Here is a 22,436-nt window from a genome sequence, read left to right as displayed (position 1 = left end):
GGGACGGCCCCGCCCCCGGCGCTGGGCTGATCCGAGCGCGGGTGACGATTCCCGGCGCTGGGCTGATCCGAGCGCGGGTGACGATTCCCGGCGCTGGGCTGATCTCTGCCCATGTGACGATTCCCGGCGCCGGAGCCAACCCGCGGCCGCGCCGCAAGGGGTGACGGCATCGCCCGGCCTGCGCCCGCCGCCATTGGGCCGATCCGCCATGGGGCCAGGCCGCGGGCAGGGCCGGGCCGCCATGGGGCCGATCCACCATGGGGCCGGGCCGCGGGCAGGGCCGATCCGCCATGGGGCCGGGCCGCGGGCAGGGCCGGGCCGCCATGGGGCCGATCCACCATGGGGCCGGGCCGCGGGCAGGGCCGATCCGCCATGGGGCCGGGCCGCGGGCAGGGCCGGGCCGCGGGCAGGGCCGATCCGCCATGGGGCCGGGCCGCGGGCAGGGCCGGGCCGCGGGCAGGGCCGATCCGCCATGGGGCCGGGCCGCGGGCTGGGGGCGGCCCCGGCGGCGCCAGGGCGGGTGTGCCGAGGGGCGGTGTAACCTCCGACAGCCGGGAAAGACGGTCCTGCGGCGGTGCTCGGCACTCCTGGGCAGTATCACCGCCGGCGCAGCCCAGTGCGCGGGCTCGTCAGGCAGCACTGCATGCGGAGGAGGAGGAGGAGAGCTCATCTGTGTTAAATTGTAGGTGCCCCAAATCTTTAATGTCATGTGTGAGACATTAAGATTTAATTAAATAAGAGTTCCACTAAGATCCAAGAGTTTAAGATCATATAGTGCATATAGTGCATTTGGAAACTGCATTGCTGCCGAGGTCAGGTCTGGCTGTCCGTATACAATTTTTTTCATTCATCAGCAATGTATCTTATATTTCCAGAAAAATCCGTTTTAGAGAGTCTTTTAAAGGCAGAGTTTGTTCATCCAGTGAGTCCAGTCAGTTTCTGCTTAAACAAAACTCCTTTACATTTGTAAATCTGGGAATAGTGGCAGGTAGCTGCACTGGTTATAATGTACAATGAGACATTTCAACAGGCTACAGTTGCAAAGTTTACTTGTAATGCTTGTAAATAATTTTTTTTTTGCAAAGTTCAGAAACATAAATTTTAGTTTTGTCGACTGGAAAAGGTGCACAGGTGAAAAGATAAACTTAATTGTTACTGACTTAACAGTCTTGGAATTTCTTAAAGTATGTAATCTCCTTTGGTAAACCCTGAGGTCTCACCTATGCTGAGTTAACAAGCTAAGGGAGGTAGCTGAGATGGGCGTAGAATCAATTAAGTACCTTCAAACTCTTCATATCAGCCATGGGATCTAGTATAGTTTTCTGTTTGTTGCCTGCAAGATCTGAAGTTTCAACACTTTCCGATGCAAAAGGAAATTCATCAGTGCTGTAGTTGCAAATATTTACAATTCCTTCAGGAGACATGACAGATGTCACTGGTTGTCACTGACATTCTGTTCTGTTAGTTTATGAAGTAAGGACATTTCTGGTGGCAACAGTGTCCGTCTACTTCTTCCAAGGAACAGGATTTCCAGATTAATTACCTGTCTTTGAATGCAATGGTTTTATTTAATTGATGTGTAGTTGCTATATTAATTACATTTCAAGTTATGATATCTTTACCCCACATTAATAACAACTCTTAAAGGTAAAGGAGAACTGCAAACCACACGCTATTTCTGTTGAGCATCTTTTTTCAGTTACAGCCCATCTTTGAAGTGTATCCAGCTGTAAACTAAGGAAACCCCCTCTTCCTAGAGTAACTGTTCCCTGTCACCAAGCAGCAGCAGCACAACATGGGGGCAGCGCAAAGGGTTCCCCTCAGGACCAAGGCCTCCCTCTGGGACAAGCTGCTCACTGGGGTCAGTGGCTCAGTTATTCCTCTCAGTAAAATTGTGCCTGTTTCCCACAGTTCTAAGTTTTCAGTTACTCTTCTGCCTTACAGGGCCTGGCTGGGGCATTCACCTCTCAAATCTTCGCTTTTGGCAGCTGCAGAGTTACTTGCTTTTCAAAAAAGTGCTTGTTAGATGGACTGTAAGTGCTGAGCTGGGCATCTCATGCTTACAAAGGCACAATTATCAGATTTGCCCATCTTGCAGCTTGTTTTCATTGGGTTTTTGTTTGGTAGAAATACAAGGGTTGTTACCAATGGTGTGTCCGTGTGGTACTGGATTTCCCTCTGTTCCAATTTTTCATTTCCCCACTTCCAGATGAAAGGATTATACGAGCCAGCCAGCAGGAGCCTCGAGGTACCCAGGTGCCAGACACCTGCTGGGACTGCTGAGTTGGGCTCTCACTCCACTGATGTGCAAGATCTGCAAACCTCTGCTTTGCCACAGCTAACAGTTTCCAGTTTACATGATGAATTCCCGAGTGGTTTCCGAGGTGTGCTACCTTAATTCATAGGCACCACGGGACTCTCCCTATGATCCTCTCCAATGCTCTTCCTACATACCCTACAAAGATGAGCCTGTTACAAGCTCCTGCTCTTTGTTAATAACACCTGCTTGGTGTAACATTTGACGGCACTCTCGTGCTGATTACAAAAATAAAAACACCAGGTGTGACTTGTTGCAAACAATTTATTAGGTAGTAATAAATACGAATGTAGCAGAAAGGACTATACAGCAATAAGGCATATTGATAGTATTGTTAAATAGGCAACTGACACACCTTCTTATAATTTTCCTCTAGTTTTCTAAGAAAGTGCTATGTAGAGAAATGTATTTCTGATACCAGTGCTAAGTGATAGCAGGGATGCACTATAAAGGACCCGACTGTTGCATTATTTACCTTAAATAAAATATAACAATCCATGAAGATTTACTGTTATTTAGGCCAGTGAAGTTTAAATAGAAAAGTATAGCTTCCTAAGAAGAATACAAAATATAAGTCTCCTGTTCACCTTTTTAATGGCTTACTACTTTAATTTCTTAAACTGAACTTATTAGTAGTAAGGTAAGAGTAAAGTTACTATACAACAGCACAGTTCTTCACATTCATTTTAACTTTTATTTGAAAACTTAGAGGCAAGTGCTAATTTTTATTAAAAAAAATTTTTTACAAAATATTGCACACTATTTTAGCATGCAGTTTACATGGAAGAAATAGTCAAGTGCACTTAAAACCCTGAAATACAACCAGAAACTTTAACGATTTGTGTTACAGATTCTATTTTAATGTACAAGGATATGTTTCAGACTGCATAGAATCCCACCTTACAATTGGGACCCAACGTGTTGAGTCCCAATCCTGACTTTACAAAGAGCAGGCAGAATGATTATAACTGTATCTGACTTCCTTGCAATATAAATCTTCATTCCTGCATCCTGCACTGCTTGTAGCCTCAAGAAACTGAAGTAAGCTATCAGTAGGAAAAATAGTTTAACAGAAATAACTTAGTACCTCCTATATGAGTTTTTGCTACTGCATATGTGTTGCAATCCAGGGTAGGATTTATTTAAACTTTCTGAAGTCCTCTGAGTAAGGTTCATTTGTAAATCCGTATCTCCCTCTCCTCCATATACATGTTTTATATTGCACAGCAAAAGTAAAAATCCATTTTAAAAAACAAGCATGCTAAACATTCAATATGGCTTCTGAATGATTTAGAGTATTTCCCTTTTGGCATCCTCATGCAACATTTTAGAATAAATATGAATACAAAGTATGAGAAAGTTAAGAGTAAAAATAAAGCAAGCAAAAATGTTTGTCAGAAACCAAATAAAACCCAAGAGTGTATCAAAAGTACTTGCTCAAAGGTCTAACTGGTCTTTTAAGCATATTTATCTACAGTATCTTAAAAATTAAGTGTCTACAAAATACTGTAACATATACCACTTCCTTGATGTTCCACAAAATTACATGAAAGGTAAATACGTTAACTGAGACTTGCTTAATGGCACTGATAGTCCCATAGTCCTCTGGGAACAAAAGCTTTACTGGATTCATACTCGTCCAACTCGGTAAACCATTTACACTTCATTAGCTTTACTGGTTAAGCTCAAGCCCTACAATAGTTTATATATGAAACACAAAAATATTTATAAAAATAATAGATATGTTGTATAGTTTTTTAAAAAAATAAACCATGCAGCTTCTGTACAAAGTTAAAAAACTGTACAAATTGACTTTTCTACTGTGTAAAACTCATGTACATGGAAGTCTTCTGTTACAATGAGACACGAGTTGTTTTTTGCTTAGCCGTGAGATGCCACTTCGTAACTATTGTGTTCCCTTTGATCATTCGTTTCTTTCAGCTGTCATTAACTGGCCATTTAGTTTCATCAGAAGTTTAACCACGAGACCTGCCTATGTAAAGGTATGCAGTTAAATTCTATCAGCATTTCAGAACTAGTGACAATCAAGAATATGACAAATGCAATTCTCGGTCTCCGCTCGTTTCAGTCGCAAAGTTACCATCTCCAACTCTGTGGTTCTCACTATATTTGGAATTATCCTTAGGATATGAAGGATTGGACACATACAACAAACAGATTCAATTAAAAAAAGTTTACCCTAGTGATTACAGATGCATTTTGTGTCTTTTGAATTCTGAAGGCTTCACATGCTACAAAAACAAGCAAACATTCTGAAATATTAATATGAAAGTTTTAAAATAATTTCTGCAGGGGCTTGGCTTGGGCTTCTTTTATACTGTGCAAGGGTGGTCATCCTCCAGAGAGAATGGGGATGCAACTAACTTAGGAAAAAAATAACTGAACATAAAGGATGAAAAATGATAATGCTTACCTGTTTGGTATGTACAATAAAGCTCATTTTGTTTTCCAGACTGTGGATTTGGAAACATGTATCTCCATCTCCCAACTGCCACATAAAGCAACCGTACTTTAGACTGAGGAGTAAAGCCTACAATGAAATGTAGGAAACTGTCACTCAGAAAATATTCTCCACACCTACAAACTGAACTTTCCTTTGTTCACTCAGACAGAATTCAGACTTAAAAGAAGCACATTCCACAATGTAGTTGTAGTTTACAAAGTAGTAAAGTTTATACAAGACTTTGTTAGTAGTGACTTAAAAATATCTTAAAATCTTGGAAATTTTCAGTCAAGTTTAACTAAACAATTGGATGTGAAATTACTTCTAGTACAAAGATTTCAAGAGAACAGAATTAAGTTTAATAGTTATCACTGGCAGTACACTTCAGCTGACCTTTGTTTCCATATTGAGGAGGTGCAGCCCTTTTACATTTACTCCTACATACACTTTGATGACTTTATGGCTACTTGAACTTGCTTTGGTGAATATCTGTCCTGTGAAAAAAGCTGCTCCATAAGTAGGAATTTCCCAGCAGTTCTGCAAGAACATGCGCTGAAGGTGATGCATCTCCTTACTGACACCTTCACTGGTGCTGAGATTCTAGAAATAAAGGAACAATCAACAAGTCTTCTCAAACAGTTGTGGTTACTTGAAGAAAACCCCCTGTTTAGTGCAATTCCCACTAAACATATCTTCCCACAGCTAAATTAAAACTGAGCCACAGAAAGGCACAAAAAGGCTAGAAGAGACTGGGGCAAAAACCAGATACCTGTATAAGCCTCAGAAATCTGAACACAAACATGTAACCTCTGAAGGGCCCCACAGTTTTGCCTTTCTCAGAAGTAATTTGCACTTGGGATAAGCACCTGTGCCCCCATCTGACACTAAATGCATCACAAAAACTGGGCATTCTTCCTCATTTAAGGGGTCCAATCCAGGGAGGCATGGTAAGATGTGCAAATCCCCCCACAAACATGGATTTTTTTGTTTTGTTTTCTAAGCAAAACAGGGGTGCAGATCTCTTTTCATTAGTGGAGCCCTCACTCAGAATACGAGAGGCTTCTGTTCCTTCCTCTTCAGTAGAGACAGAACAAATGATCCCTGACACACCTTACTTTTTCCACAATTATTTATGAATATCACAAATTTAAACTGACTGCAGCCCTCAGATATATTTTACAGAAGCAGCCCAAGTCCACATTTAAAAATTTTGGTCAATCAACTGCTCTAATCAAAGGAGTTTGTGTGTGTGTGTGCACATGCACATCAGCAGCACTATCAGATCCCCAACATACAAGTTTCACTGGCAAAAAGGACTTGGTACACTATCACAACAGACATGAAAATATAAGTCAGATTTCTTTACATCTGTGCCTGAATTGGAAATATCCCCAATACAGAGGTAACACTGAAGGTAAATGAACAGATGATAAATATATTTGCTTCTAACAGAGAGATCAACTGTAACTGTACAAGAAAAACATTCCAACAACCTATCCCAAACATTCAGAACATACATACTTCTAGCTTTATATACCAGTATTTCTGTTCATTACCTGACAACCATAGCGTCAAAAAACGTTTAAGAACAGGATTTTCTACTATTTGCTTATTTATCTCACCTTGTATTCATGAAGTATCCTGTTTGTCCAGTGAGGAGCTTTACTTTTTAGTTTAGTGATTGGTACGATAGATTTAAGATTTTCTTCACTAAGAGAAAAACAAAGCAGAAAAAAAGCTTTTCTTCACTAAACAAAGTAAGGAGAAAGAACAACGTCTGCCTCGTATCTTCAAGTCACACATTGAGCTACACAGTCAGCTCCTCTATCTCATCCCGTCAGGTGAGATGGTTTCCTGAAATGTAAGCCAAGGCTTAAGGCTTCCTAAGATACAGTGTAACACCCAGTTAATGGGAATTCAGCTTTCTGTTATACCCTCTGTGTCACGCATCAGGCACACGGCATGGAGAGGAAATGCCAGCAGCAGAACACATACTCGTAGTTGATTACAGAGCAGTTTGGTGAATTCCAGTTTGGAAGACAAAATTATATACAGCCATTTGTATCAGTATATCACATACTTGGAAAATATGACAGACTGTAGATACTCTTCCCTCCACTCCTTGCAGTCAGCACCACCGAGGACTCGGCCCAATTCACTTCCACATAAAAGTTATATGTTACATGACAAGAACCTACTTATATAAAGTAGCCTTTTTCAAAAAAACCAAAACACAGCCAACAAAAAACACTAAAAGGAAGAAAGCAAGTCTTCCCTAATTTGCTGTTATGTATAGTTAAGACAGTCTCAAAACCTAGTAATATAACCTATTGAGTAATTTTTAAACTGCAAACTGCAAACACCGTCATCATCTACCAAGCAAAAATCCTGCACAGGACAATGCATCCACATCTTTAAGGTCAAGGATACTCTCATAGAAACAACAGCCTGGATATATTTTTGAAATTTGAATAATATTTGAAATTTGATATAATTTTGAAATTACCAGTGTTTTAATAAACTTTTCTGTCAACTGCAAAAAAATTCAGACTATAAATCTTTTCATCCGTCTGAAGAACAAGTTAAGATATTTTCCAACATCTTCCTTTGAACAGACAAATAGCATGGCCAAATGCCCATGAAGGCTTCTTTTTCTGTCCCAAACTATCTTTCCAGGTAGCTCTGTCTGTAGAGTCAAATACTTCCATTGAGCAGGCTCAGCTTGGACCACAGTACTGATATGCCTCAGTGTGGACAGGAACACCACCCTGCAGCTGCTGGCAGTCAGCAGCGGGTACTTCTGTACTAAACCCAGCTGGTGTTGAGCTGCACACTCATGCAAGTGGGCAGTCCCACTTAAATCCAATTCTCCTTGTGCTCCATCTACCAACTGTGTAACTGCAGGACAATACAACCAAAAAAAAACCAGCAAGTCAGGACAGCTCAGCTGATGCTGTGAAATGAGAGGAGATGAGAAGCATAGTAAGTAGCATTCCAGAACTGCACAGCTGCTGTTCCATGAATGAAGTGAGGTGGAGACGGCAAGGGGTGAAGGTGCACACAGTAGAGAACTGGAATCTCGATGGTCTCAGATACTGCTGTAGAAATGTATGTGGGAAGAAAAAGCCATATCCCAGAATAGCTCAGCTACTGTTGTGCTGGCATGCAGAGAGAAGGGGAGAGAAAAATACCATCTGGCAGAGCCCTACTGGTGCTATGGTTTTGACCAATTTAGTACAGCAGTTCTCATACCAATGACAGAAGATAAATTGTATCTCTACATGGTCTGTCCTCTTCAAAGAGGGAGGAAAGTCAGCCCCTGAAGTTGGTCTAACTGGACATAGTGACAGCTTTTCCTCAGCATTGTTCGAAGTCTCAGTCCTGTCAGAACCCTTCACTCACATACAGTTACTCATTTTGGTATTGTAATCTCAGGACAGATTTATAGGATGCAGAACCTCCATCCCTCTGCCTGGAACTGCAATAATTAAGATTAATACATTTTTCAGATCCAGTGTCCAGTTTCTATAAATGCTATAAGGGATATTATGTGATTACTCTGAACTACACCTCAGTGATGGGAGAAAGACAACAAATATATCATACCTAAAATGTGAGGGTCCCATAGTAAGTGCTATCTAAAAATACTTAATCTAAACCCATAATTTTAAGTTTTAAACACACATACTTACTTTAGAAAGCCCTGTTTATGTTTCTTGCTCTCATAATTCCCATAGACTATTTGTAGAAGCAGACTTGCCAGTGTGATCAGCTTGGCATCAGGTGATGTATAAAAACCTTTCAGTAAATTATATCTGGCTTCATCAAAAAGAATAAGAATAGCCAATGGATCCTCAATCTGTTAAAAAGATAAAAATAATATGATTTTTTTGTAAAAAAGAAAATGAATTTAGAAACTATAAATACAATTTCTCACTGATGCAGAAACAGAAGACAAAGGTGTGATCCTGACTGAAGGGTACATTTTAGTAGTGCTTTGTAATAGAAAAAATGACATACTTCCACTGATTTACTTCAACACTTCCCTGATCTAACAAACAAATGAAAGGTGACTAGGATACCATGCCCAATCAGAAGGTTCACAGAAATACTGATATATAAGGATTTTTCCCCTGTGAGTTCATTTTGAATAATATGTTTGAATAATCCCATCGAAACCAACCAATTAAATAACTGAAAAACAACAGCACAAGGAAGAGAAAGAAAATTGGGCAGGTTGTTTTTAGCTGTATGACAGACAGACAGACAGAGACTGACGCACAGAGACAGATGATAAACCTAACAGCTGAGGGAGAGAAAGAGACAGAGAATAGAGAGACGGCAGGAAGGTGAGAGGGAGGGAGGGAAGAATGTGAAGACTCAAACTATTACAAAACAGGAGAGATGTCAGGCTTAGTAAGTTTGGATATTACTACAGTCAATATACACACTGAGTGCTGATGGTCTAAGTGTTCTGAGTCTGACCATCATTTCAAGCTATCACTTCCAAATACTGACCTTTTTTTCTATTTCCAGTGGAAGTCTCACATCCCTTCTCAGGAAAAGCTGTGAAGTTTCCCTTTGAGGATCCAAGTTTGTCAGTTCAGTGAATATTTCAGGCCAGTCTCGAATATGTTGCAAAGGCTTGTGATATGGCTTCAGCTGGAGGCCTGAAAAATAACAGGGTTTGTTTCTAAATAAAAAAAACATAATAACCCAGCACATACACACACATGTATACAAAAAAAATTAAACATTGCACCAAAACCAGGGTATCTGAATATCTAAATAGCTAGAGAATTACTCGCTTTTAAACAATGTATCAGTGAGCTCATCCCCTCAAATGCAAAGGCACAAATGCAAATGACTCTATGAAAACATGACATACATATTTAGAAAAGGCAAAAGCAGCAAGACTTTAAACATTCAAACACTTCCTTTTCTTCCAAATATTAACATCTCAACAACAGTAGTTGTGTGGCATACAGCAAAGTAAAAAAGCAAAAGGCATGACACTGGAAGAGAAAGATTAAAGAATGAAGAAAAGATTTCTGCAATATTCAGAGCACAGTATCCTACCAGACCTGAACTGTGCTTTGTAATCCATGATAATGTGTCCCATAGCTATCGTGTTGCAGCAGTACTGTTGACCGCAATTTCTGACAAAACCTAATCACACTCCTTGACTCTTTTGGAGTTCTGTTTATCTTTTCCTATATAACTCAAACAAAAATCATAATATACTTTTTATTTAGATCAGAAATATCAACAAATACAGCAAATGTAATAGTGACTTCTTGCAATCAGAAGTCTCTCTCACCAAATATATCTGAGAATTCATTTATCAAAAATTATTTTGGTGCACAACACATGGAAATTTACATAATTAAAGGACCTAATAAAAATCCCCACTAATTGGCTTGCTTTAATTACTAGTTTTAAAAAGACTAAACATCAGTAAAAACAACAACATGCACCCAATTTCAGATATGCTGGGAAGAAAAATACAACTAAACCCAGGATGAGCCACAGTAAGGACCGTGACAGCCAAGGTGCCCTGTAACAGAAAGACAACCTGGACTAGCCTCATCTTCCTGGATGAAATTCATTCTAGGTGCCACAATGATCCACAGGCAGACCTACTGAGGGTCCCCAAAGTCAAGGCTATAACAAAGAAGCTCTACAGCTCTGAAAGCACAGTTTGGAGACATCAGGCTGTAAAGGCTGTCAGAGAACATGTTTCTTCCTTTCCTAGGACAGTATCATTTTGTCCTAAAGACAAGCAGAAACGAACTACGATAAAATCTCAAGTATAACCATCATCCTTGTTTACTTACTGAGGTTCTCAGAACAGATCCAGATAGTGAAGTACTGCTGAGTTTCTTGAGACAAGCGCATGCCCTCCATGATTTGCTGCACAGTGGTATTGTTTCCATGTTTCAACTCAACAGACCGATATGATCCATCCATACGGTAAATTCGTGCCTTTTCATACTACATAAAATTGTAAACATATTAAAAAACCAGCTTGTTAAAATCCTTTCTGCTGGTGCTTCTGAAGAGGAAAGTAGTTTTACCATAATTCAGCAACATCCATAATTTTGGGAAAAAGAGCATTGCACAATTCCTGCATACTTTTTATCAAAATTGCTTGGGTTTTGTCCTGTGCCAGTACTTATATTGTGTTTTTTAAAACAGTAACTTCAAGAAAGATCTTACTGATATTTCGAGGACTTCTTTTAAACTTGAAGGCAAGCAGGCATTTAAAGTTCCTTGGGGGATTTGGGCTCAACTGCCTATGCCTATCCCAAAATGTCCACCTTGCTATTACTGTCAGGTTATGAATTTTCCCCTTCGTTAGTCTACATTAAAAAGACTCATCTTTCAGAGGGAAGCACCCACCCTTTACTCAGACCCCACTACAATAAGAATACAATCTCAATAAATCTTACAGCGCTTCTATAATATTACTACTAATAAATCATTTTCCTCTTCAGAACTCCCATAGCTTTCACTGGAAATTGTATATGAGCCCACAACATGCCTCCTGGAAGTCATATGTAAACGTAAATCAGGTGCTTGAAGCATATACACACAAGTCATAAATCAGTGAAATGTCTTGTTTTCATCTCTTTAAACGTTTCAGCTGTCTGAATGAAAAAGTCATAGGAATTTCCCTTTCTTAAATCTATGAAGTCATCAAGAACTGAGTTCCTGAAAACTTTGGGAAAAAAAAAAAGATGGATGATTTGAAAATGACAACTGACTGAAAATGAGTCTGGAATGGAAAACATCAGTCTATTTTTCCTGCAGTACTGACTGTCCCTCCTACTGCAGTAATTTCTGGGGTTTTTTATTTTAATGTATTAAATAGTAATACATGACAACACGATATCACCTCTTACACTGTGAAATCTACTTAAAATATGTGCTTCAGAGTCATTAGGCGCACACACACCTGCCATTTAATCAGCTGCATAATAAGAACCCTAAAATAAAGGTCAGTTCCTTCCTTAATTATTTTGGAGGGTCATTCACACAGAGTGAAATGAAGAAAATTTAAAACATCTTGAAAAACTGACAGGTTTACTACCACCTACCTACAGGGATACTAGCTGCATCTGAATCAAGGAAAAGAAACAAGTGGTTTTATATCATTTGGCTAATATTAAATCTACTTCAGGATAAGAGGAATCACATTGTAAATTTTGGTTCCTACCTGGCTAAATCTCCAGTGGCTTCCAAGGAAGCCTACACTGACTACCTCATGTAAGGTCTACTTTTCAGAAGCCTACATTTAACCAGCTGAATGCTCCTGTTTATCAACATACAAGATGACAACGCACAAAGAAAGCTGATGGTTGCATGATCAAAAGTAGACATAAAATCAGTAGCTGATGTGATGCTCCTACAAATAAATCAGAGCATCACGTTTAAAGTCTTACATGTATTTCTTGAGACATGAAACAGAACAGAAATGTTTAAAGAGACAAAATGTCAGCTTGCCAATATTTTCACTAATAATTTCAGTGTACTGGACTTTTTCAGTAACAGCTGTGAGCCCAGCTCTTCTACAAGTTTATGTGTAAATTAAACTTTAAACTACTTAAAAAATAAACTCATACAGGTTTATTTACGGCTTCCTTCAGGAGTTTTGCAGCTTCTTCCCATTCATTTTGTTTGTTCTCTTCACAGACATTCAGTGGAGATCTTCCTTGTTGATCAGTAATGTGCTACAAACACAAACAGAAACACTGATTCTACATTTATTTCATTGGAGACAGGTAAAACATTTACACATTTTTGAGACAATTAAGGTCCTTGATCCTAGAGTTCAAACTTTTAATTAATATAAACTGGGAAGAGTAGAGGTAATGAAATATATTTAACCATTTTTTTGTAATCTCTTAACAAGATCATTGTGTTTACACATTGTGATCTGGACACAAAATATTTCACATACACAAGCTAGGAAGTGTTGCTAAAACTTCTATTCCTATACATAAACTGAACTTACTCTGTCAATTTCTGGATGATTTAGTAGAATTTGTACTATTTCAGCATGGCCACCTCCAGCAGCAAAATGAAGAGGAGAGCTAAGTTGGCCATTCAAAAGATTTGGATTGCATTTCCCTTTCTCCAACAGCATTCGAGTGGCTTCAACTTTTCCATACCTGCAGACAGAGTTAAAGAACAACAGACACAGCAAATGAAAAATATTTTTTTCAGATAGTCCTAAATATGAAAAGGTCTTTTACTACAGTCAAGATCTTTTAGCTTCCAAATTACACCAAAGACAATGGAACATTAATAAGCTTGTAGAAATTAATATCAGTTCTGCACTTCTTTGGTATTCATTGGATTTATTCTAGACAATTTATTGGATTTATTGGATTTATTTATTGGATTTATTCTAGACAAACTGAATCTTGCTTTAAACTGACTAAGTCTGAGTAGTTGTAGCAATTCAGTCATGGCTGAACAGAGTCCAGCCTTGTATGGGAAAAAAAATAAACTGTTTGAGAATCAGAGTTCAGCTTCTGATTGCAGGCAGCTGGATCCTGAGGATTCTTCAGCCTCATACTTATAACTGGTAACTCTTGTGTACACTTTATATATAAATTATTTGCAAATTTTCTCACAAACATTAAAAATCAAGTAAGGTTGTGGGGGTTTTTCATAACCAAGTTTTATTTTTGTGTTATTCATATCATCAGACAAACTGACCACTATATCTACAAAAGACTAACTGCCACAAAGATAAAACAAAAGCATTTTTACAGCCGAGGAAAGCTTTCAAGTACTTACAGATTAAATCACAGTTTTAGTCAGACAAATTGACCTCTGTAAATCACCTAGTTCAGCTTCCCACTCAAAGCTTCACCAGCACCAAAACACGCTCAGCTCAGATACTGCTGTGCTGTAAAACTGCTCACAGCCTTTAGCCAACAAAGACTGTAGAAGTTACCCCACTAAACTAGACCCAGTGGCTCCAACAAGAATTAGAATAGGTACTCAGGAGAGATGCAACGTGCAACAGGTAAGTGATGACATGATCTCCAAACCTGGTCTCCTCCAAAACCATTCAACTGAAAATTATCTCAAAACCTGAAGCAATCTTTCTCTTCAGAAGGTTAATACTAACATATATTAGAATCACAGCATTAGAAGTCTAGAGGGTTTTTTCTTTTTTTTGAGGCTGATAAATTACATAAATTGTTAGCGCTACAGAATCGTGATAGCAAGAATGCATTTGATTGGCAAAACTCTCATTGACTCACCAGCATGCATAATGGATTGGTGCCCAATGGTCACTATCTAACTGATTAACAGAGAACTTCTTGTCCAGAAGGTGGCTTAGTAAATCAGAGTCGCCTTCACAAGCACTGCGGTGAAGAGGGAAATCATCGACCCACTGGTGTTCCCTATGAATTAAAAGGGGAAATGGGAGGAAAACACCATTCAGAAATATCACAATAGTTGAAAACATCAGCGTTTTAAAAATTACTAACATAGCACTAACTGCAGAGGTACATGAAGCATAAAACTGAAGTTCACGCAGCTATTTTTGTCATGCAGTAGCCAAGCCACAGCTATATTTCTTATGCTCAGAAATGCTTCTATGTTTATAATTTACACCTTTCTTAATCCATCCTTTAACTGTGGTGTTTCAGTACTTAGAGACTTTAAGTAGAATTTTTTATTAAAAACTATTTATACAGTAAAGCCCTAAAGTAGCAGGAATCTCACTCTGACCAAGTCTACAAAGTGATTCTGTAATATAACAAAATAAAATTATCCATTAATGAAAAAGGAATGTAACATAATACTTGTCCTCTGTGACACTGCTCATGCTACGTTGCCACTTTTCTCTTTTAGGAATCTGAATCTTTGAATAGTCTGGGGCTCCAAGGCCAAAGTATGGATTTATTACCACCTTGTCGACCTGTGAAGACATAATTTAAACATCACTGAAGAAATATCTTGCTGAGATTTGCTACACAATCCCCCATCCAGGCCAGGTATTCTCTTGAAAACAAAGTTATGATAGCAACATTTCATAATTAAAGAGACTGCTGTTCAAATGAAGGACTTGGAAAACTATTGCACGTTTACTGCTAAAGAAAGAAATCTGATTCTATTAAACATAAAGGACACACCCATATCAAATAAATGAATGAACTGTAAGATGAAAATGTATATATGTTTCAAAAATATAAAAAGAAAATATAGTTCTTACCCTGTTGGTATACTGAAGGTCAGATCCAAACAAAGGATTATAGATACACATATCTGCTTTTTCCAGTGCCAGCATTTTACTCTTTATTTCCAGGGCAGTATAACCCATGTGTAATGAGCTCTCTGTTTGACCAGGTTCTATAGCATAGGCAGGGTTTATTACATTGGTCTTAATTCTCTCAAGAGGAGATGGTCTGAATAAAGCTGGGATGGAGTGAGACTGGGTGTGCCGTTCATCCAACCATCTGCAGGAGAGAATGGGGGAATAATTCATTCTCAGGTAGAAAAGGATTATTTTGGTCATCTTGTCCATTATTTTGTTTGATTAAGAGTTGTATGATAATCACAAATTTTAATTTAAAAAGCTATAATGTGCACAGCCAATTTTATATGATTAAATTAATCCCCAAATGTGAAATTTGTTAACCACACAAGTTAAGCAATTGTATTTGCTCAAACACACTTCCTGCGGATGCAAACTTACAAAGAAAAGAAAATTATAAGAGAAGAGTAACACTAGTTATAACCAAAAAACCACACCAACAAGTCACTATTTCATTTACTTTCAGTTTATCAAAATTTCTACTCTCAACATACACATTTTGAGAATTAAAGCAGTTTTTTCTGTGAGTTTCAATATCTGTGCTGACTTAAGCCTTCTAACTCATGTGTTTCATTAGGGAGAGACAGGCAAAAAACCCCATAAGGTCCAGTTTTCAAACTGCTAAGTCTCTCTCACACAGGCTACCATCTGCCTTTTCACAAAGCTGTGCTGAAGCTTATTCTCTTCCCAGTGCATTCCCACTGACAGTACAGAGCTTTAAAGCCCTCTCACTCTGAGCTACTGGGGAAACTCAGTACTGTGCACCTGCTCCATTTTTTCCTGCCACGTATGTAATATAACACAAGGTTCAGGTCAAGTTGTTCATCTCAGTTTTTGGATAAAAGTATCTTCACTGAGCCCCTAAATTATTTTAGTGTTATGTTGAGTAGTGCACATTTTAACTAAGAGTCTAAAGCCAGGTTTGTATTTAGGTTTCTGCATATGCTTTCTCGTGAGCCTGAGGTAAAACTGGGCTTTGCTGGAATACGATATATTCAGTTTAGTGATTTAGCCTGGAAATAGAGATGAAAGTGAAGTACATACTTTGGACATCCACTGACAGACCACTGAGATCTTGTCTGTCCAAAAAGCCACGTGTAAGGATGGCAGAAGGTGACCTGCAGTTTAATGAATATGCTTAGGCCTGTATTTTGAAGTCCCAGACCCAAGCTATGACGTGCTGCAAAAGCAGCACTGTCTTCACTTCCTCATGGTCCTGCTGGGAAGGAGGACTGTAAAACTGTGGTCATTGTGGTATAAACACACTCTAAGGTATTTTCAGGCATTTCCTCTAAATATTTGGTGGATAAATTAATTATGGCAGTTTGAATCTTTGAGAAGTGTTGTTTCAGATCATGTACATAGAGAATAATTAATATAAACTGTTTTCTCTTATACTTCCAAGGCTTCACTCACAACTATGAGGCTTGAAACACTTATAAGCAGAGCTCAGAGTCTGAAGGTATTCAGTAAGCAGCAAAGAAATATAACTGGTATGATGGTATACATGAAAATATTACAACTCTACTAATAAACTCTAAAAACCCTATACACAGAACCTTTTAGGTAATAGCCTGTAATGTGTGATTTTTCATGTTAGTCAGGAGTTTCAGATAACTTTATTAATGCAAATAAGCTCTGATATTCTTTGTTAAGGGTACATTAAAAAAAACAAAAAAACAAAACAAAACAAAACAAAAACAAACCCAAAACCAAAAACCTGCTCACGTATTCAAACTTTAAATTACTATAAATCTGGCTAATCACCTTTCTAGAAGTTAATTCCCTAGTGCAAATAAATTTGTGTGTCTAGGGAAGATGCACTCCCTTTCTACAGAGAGATTTAATTTAAATGCAAATCTTAATGGTATACAATTACAGGATACTTTTACTACACTGGCAAATGCTCACAATTATGTCACTTACAGAAGATTAAACATTATGATTTTATACAACATTCACTGTGAGCAAGAACTTCCAAAAAGCCACTTGATTTAGATAAGCACACCCTTCTTGAGTCTGCAAAAAAAGATTTTTAGAAAGATTTAAAAATCTGTTGTCAATGTTTCAATTTCTGATAAACATGAAGACAATAACATATCATGATGACTTCCTTCTTAACCACAAGAATCCTATAAAAACTATGTGCTACATCTACAAATTATCTTTTATATATATTTATATTTTTATATAAAATATGAAATTATTGTAATGTATTTTTACTGGTGGCATTTCTTACTTATCCAAGGCAATTAACATTCTTGCAGTCAGCATGGCAAAGTGGGTGCTGGATTCACTGCAGACTCTCATGATGTCTTGTAAACAGTAGAACACAGGGCATCCAGGACTGTACGTATATTTGGTATTATCTAAAAAGGAAACATACTCTGAAGACACATCAGTGAGAAGAACCCTATTTTCCCTTCTGCACCTTTTGTAGTTGTGCTTTCCTAACTAATTAAGAGTATATTCTAACTTTAGACTAGAGTAACTTAATTTTTTTCAAAATAATGATTGATAGAAATTACATACAATCCTTACATTAATTCACAACCCAAAAGGGTAGTCTTAAAAACCTAAAAGTATTCTGTCACTATTTCATCAGTGTGATCAGCTTCATCTTAGGAATTAATGTTAAATGTATACTGTTACCAGAAAAAAAAGAAGAGGACTCAGGACAAGAAGGGGTATGTATTGTTATTGATAATTCCACAATGGAATCTATTTGATAGGTTTTATCATTAAGTGCTATAAGTAAGGCAAAATTTAAGAAGTTCCTCCAAAGCACACAGACATTTACTTCAGGGGTTTTTTTTAAATACTTTTCTTTGCCTTCTAAGGATTGTATTTACTGTGTAGAGACTTCAATAAGCATTCTTCAAGTAAAGAACACTGAACTGAGTAGGATGTCTTAAAGTTGCACTCAGCAAATTCTACACAAGTTAACACACGTGTTTTGAAAATATAATCAAGTGCACCAATACTGCTTAAAACAGAAGTGTGCCATCATTACAAAAACAAAGGCAATACACTAAACACAAGTTTTTTTCCATAATTTTAAGTAACTTCTTCAAGTTTTAAAATATTCAGAGAGTTTTGCACCTGAATGCAACTTTTAATGTTTAAATACAGAAAATGCCATACATCATACTCATAAAAAAATGAACCCTCATTTGAACCCTCAAATGAACTTCTGCTAAGGTGCAGCTTCAGAAACCGTGCTCAGTGTTACCTTTCACAACAGTTGGAACAATGTAAAGAGATGCCTCCTGGCCTGCCTTCTCTCCATCTAGAGGAAACTTCTTCATTAACACTACACGCTTTCCTAGTGCAGTATTAAAAAAAAAACCAACACAAAACAATTAATCAATCAACAAAACAAAGAAAAAAATCTATACTTGGCTATCTGAAAGCTTACCAGACAATTTCCCTAATTCCTAGGAAGAAAACAGTTATGATTATACTTACAATGTAAAGCAAGCTAAGAAAATCTAAATACATGTGAAAAACATAAATACGTATAAACCCATTAATATGAAAAAGTGACATGACTTTAGCCCTTTATAGCAGGGGATTTTTTTGCTTGTCTGACCTCAGCTGCATATTTTAGCAGCAGTCACACTAAGCTGAGCATTATTAATGCTTGGGCTTTCTGTGTGAGTCAATTTAAAACGTTTTAAACTGTATAAGAAACAGGCAGATTTAGCTTTTACAAGGCATTCCTCGATGTGTATTAATTCTGTTATTCTGTGTTTGCTGAATAACAAGCTTTGTCAAGTCTGTCCAGCTGCAGTTATTGCCACCTGCAACATTTTACCACGCAACCAGCTATTCATCCTTTAAATAGTCAGCACTGCATTGACTTGCCCTCACTGAACCTTCCCAGTATAACCCTAATGTACAAAACAGAGATGAGGTACATAGCAAAAAACAAAAGTCCTTTAGTCTGTATAGTTTATACCAATCTGGAAATGAAATATGCTAGAAAACAACTTTGTCAGCACAAGTGTGAGTTTTTTTACTAGATCAGCCATGCAACAACAATGAAAAAGAAAATGTACTCATTAAATTCCATCTATAAGTGATACAGTTATGCCAGAAATATTTTCATGTAGATACTGTCTCCTGAACAACAGACTTTAAAATCTATGAATTCACTTGTCAGATTTTAGCTGAAATTAAGGATAAAAAAGCCACTTCCATCTGGTTTACTGGAACTTTAGCTATAAATCTAAACTTGAGGTGAAGAAGTAGTTTCATTTATTAAAAATCTTTTAGTAAGCATTTTTATAGAGTTGGAAGCTAAACGACTACAAAGGTAAATTAGAGCGTTTAGTTGTATAGTTGGCTTGGGGTTTTTTGATGAACCTCCAAACATACCTTCTTTTTTTAATACTAATTTCATGGTTTTGGCACAACCTTGCCAAGCCGTATTATTTTAAAAAGCATTTTTATGATGCTATCAACAATATATCAGACTTTTTTTTTTACCTTTAATACCCTGATTGGCTGGTGAAATTGGTTTGGTGGCTTCTAATACATAATCCAAGATGCTCTGGGTTATCTCAGTGCCTCCTTGAAGTTTAGTTTCCAGCAAAACTTTCTTTCTTTTTTTCTTTTGGCCTTCAATGGGAACTTCAAGCAACAAAATCTTTCAAACAATAATGAAACCAAAGGAGTTTAAGCACAACTGAATGACGCACAGGACCTTTTTTTTATTATTATTATTTATTGTACCACTGTAAAAGCAGTAACAATACAAGAAGTACTGAATGTTGAGGAGCAGGATGGTGAAGTCAGGATGACCTCTCTAACAGGTTAAAGAGAAAAACACAAGGCTACACCCTTGTAATGAGCAGCCCACAAGGCAAAAGGCCCTGAAATAAAATACATAGGTATTACAAAACCATAAAGTGTGCAAATGGGGCATAAGGATGGGGCAATGCATAGTAGGTGTATGACACACATAGACATTACTTAAGTAATCTTACTGTCAGATTTTCTCTTCTGCTATATTATTACTTATTTACTATGTATTATTTAAAAAACCCCAACATAGATAATAAAAATAGATAATAAAAAATTAGATAATAAAAATTAAATAGTTTTACTTCATAGGATTTAGCTCGGTATTCCCGGGAATTGAGGCTAGCAGTATTTTTTGGACGAATCACAGCAACATATGCATCTCCAATGTTTTCTGGGTTTCCCATCTCTCCTTCTTATTTTATCACTGGAAACAACAAATAAACAGGAAGTAAAGGTTCAGTTGAAAAAAACCATCCAACAGCACAGTAAACTTCAGGATGCAGTGGTTATATCAACCGGTGCTTTGCACTATTCATTTACTGTTCTTTAGCTGGAGAAATGCCAATTTCTGATATAATTCTGCTTCCTTTTCATGAAAGAGGAAAATAGTACATCACAAAGATTTAATACAAATAATCTCGTTCTCTAACCCACTTTTAAAATAAAAAGAATGTATTTTTTAACTTTGTAACTATCTTCCCCATTTTCCAAGGCAGGCAAAAGGCCAAAGAAATTTAGAACTCTGGAAAAGATATGAAATTGAAAGAGAAAGTGATTCTAAAGTGACAAGCACTGTAAATTATAAAATGTGCTGTAACAAATTACTGCATTTCTATGAGTTCCATGTGGATTTCAAGAAAATACCTCATTTTTGTCTCCTCCCCTCCAAAGCAGAACACAGTCTTGCCTACAGCCAAGTAACAAAACCTATAAACTATAATATGGATTCATTTACTTAGTTTCACTTCAGTGGGACTGCAAAGTGGTGCATAATTCATTCAAACAGAGCTTCTGAAAGGAATACTCCTTTAGTTTTTGCAAAAAGTGGACAGAGGCTTTTATATTTAAGAAAAAAATTTGCTTACCCTTCTGTTTAAACCAAGGTCAGAATTCCTATAATCACAAAATTGTATGGAAAATTATAGAGAAAACCTCATAAAGCTAAATCACTCCACACATCAGCTTCAAGAAAGAAAGGTCATGCCTGACCATTAGCCCCTTTCAGCTGATCATCTTCTTCATCTGCAAATGCACATCCTTTCATTCCATAGTATCAGTAAGCGCATGCTTTTTGCAGAATAATTCCTCCACAGATTTTAAGTGTTACTGTTTCTAGCTTCTTCACCTCTTCTAGAAGAAACAGAGGTCTTCAGATCCCCATGCCTTAATCCAGTAATTTTCTTGGGATCAGACTACCTGAAAACATATAAAAAAAAAATCCCAATGTAAATAACAGAATGGTCATTTTCACCTTCCGTTAAGCTAAACACTGATGAATAGATGAATCAGTGATGTTACATGAAGAGTAATATCCAAAGAGAAGCATCTAATAATTGGCATTACAGTAGCATCTTGAAACATTAAACAAACATGCTGACTTTTGAGAAGTCATACTTTGGGACATCAGGAGTTTTAAAAGGAAAAAGAAACTATCCCTTATGAGCAGCTGGGAAAGGCATGGTCCCTGGGTATCCTTACATGTACTGGGATATCCTTGGCTTGGGTCACAGTCTTGTGTGGAGAGAATCTGCACTGGTAGGGCCAGGCCACCTGGGTGGCAGATGATAGAACATGTGAATAAGCAGCAGGTGAAATCCCTCTGCCACTGCTCTGCACTAAATCCAGAGTGGAATAAACATATATGACTGAAGAAAACAAAAACTGAGGATGAAGAAGGATAGGGCTGCAAGGCTGTAACAATAAACAAAAGGCACCACCGGGAACTGACCCTGACCAAACCCGGGTGCCAACAACGCGGCCCTTTCCCAAAGGATGCCTGTCTGAAGCACACGCTTCACTCCGGCTTCTTCCAGCACCGCCGGCCCTTCCCGCCTCCCACAGGACCCCCCGGGACGAGGCAGAGGGCCGCTCCCGCCGGGATCACGGCCCCGCCAGGGAGGAGGGCACCCGGGGTCCGCGGCCTCCCCCGCAGCGCCGCCTCCATGGGCACGGCGGGACCCGGCCGCTCTCGGAGGAGGGCGCCGGGCGGGGGCGGCCCCGCTCCCCAGCGCCTCCCGCCCCCGCCGCCCGGCCGGGAAACGCCCTCGAACTTCCCCGCCGCGCCCAGGAGCCGCCGGGCAGTGGCTCCCGGAGCGCCGGTCCCGCCGCAGCCCCGTGGGGCAGGAGCGGCTCCCAAGTCCGCGAGATCGCCCTGGGGCCGAGGTCAGGAACGGCGCCCCGGCCCCGCTCGCTCCCTGCACGCCTTGCCTTCCTCGGTCGCACCGGCCGCCGCCTGCCCGCCGCATCCTCCCGCCGCCCAGGCCCCGCGTCCCGCCCCGCTCCGC

General features: G+C 38.8%; 1 protein-coding gene and 1 pseudogene across 5 annotated transcripts; both read right to left on the bottom strand.

The window, feature by feature from the left end:
• Positions 1 to 629: 629 nt before the first annotated feature.
• Positions 630 to 3,950, bottom strand: LOC126650132 (uncharacterized; annotated as a pseudogene).
• On the bottom strand, positions 2,564 to 22,418 carry KRIT1 (KRIT1 ankyrin repeat containing). Of its 5 annotated transcripts, none has more exons than XM_050326928.1 (18): positions 22,360 to 22,418; positions 21,278 to 21,348; positions 20,235 to 20,356; positions 19,615 to 19,774; positions 18,356 to 18,448; positions 17,363 to 17,492; positions 15,022 to 15,265; positions 14,612 to 14,727; positions 14,063 to 14,206; positions 12,799 to 12,955; positions 12,407 to 12,514; positions 10,619 to 10,775; positions 9,300 to 9,451; positions 8,474 to 8,640; positions 6,404 to 6,491; positions 5,175 to 5,381; positions 4,752 to 4,868; positions 2,564 to 4,310 (listed from the first exon to the last, which is right to left on the bottom strand). In XM_050326928.1, exons 3-18 carry the CDS (start codon positions 20,334 to 20,336, stop codon positions 4,242 to 4,244), a joined length of 2,211 nt encoding a protein of 736 aa, XP_050182885.1. In that variant the 5' UTR covers positions 20,337 to 20,356; positions 21,278 to 21,348; positions 22,360 to 22,418; the 3' UTR covers positions 2,564 to 4,241. The 5 variants fall into 5 exon arrangements, with proteins under 5 accessions (XP_050182885.1, XP_050182894.1, XP_050182905.1 ...); XM_050326937.1 differs by lacking the exon at positions 22,360 to 22,418 and adding an exon at positions 21,881 to 22,033; XM_050326948.1 differs by lacking the exon at positions 22,360 to 22,418 and adding an exon at positions 21,631 to 21,852 and having other exon boundaries at positions 2,564 to 4,306; positions 21,018 to 21,348.
• Positions 22,419 to 22,436: the final 18 nt, after the last annotated feature.

This window comes from Myiozetetes cayanensis, unplaced genomic scaffold (assembly GCF_022539395.1).
Source record: "Myiozetetes cayanensis isolate MyiCay16 unplaced genomic scaffold, myiCay2020 scf1, whole genome shotgun sequence".
Taxonomy (NCBI): Eukaryota; Metazoa; Chordata; class Aves; order Passeriformes; family Tyrannidae; genus Myiozetetes; species Myiozetetes cayanensis.
The sequence above is the reverse complement of the archived record's forward strand: the minus strand, read 5'-3'. Positions and strand labels throughout refer to the sequence as shown.

Excerpts from the sequence above, each read along its gene's own strand:
- KRIT1 (XM_050326928.1), bottom strand. The coding sequence starts at position 20,336 with ATGGGAAACCCAGAAAACATTGGAGATGCATATGTTGCTGTGATTCGT. Across the intron at positions 18,449-19,614 it reads AGCCAATCAGGGTATTAAAG|GAAAGCGTGTAGTGTTAATG; the intron begins GTAAAAAAAAAA and ends ATACTGCACTAG. Across the intron at positions 17,493-18,355 it reads TGTTCCAACTGTTGTGAAAG|ATAATACCAAATATACGTAC; the intron begins GTAACACTGAGC and ends TTTCCTTTTTAG.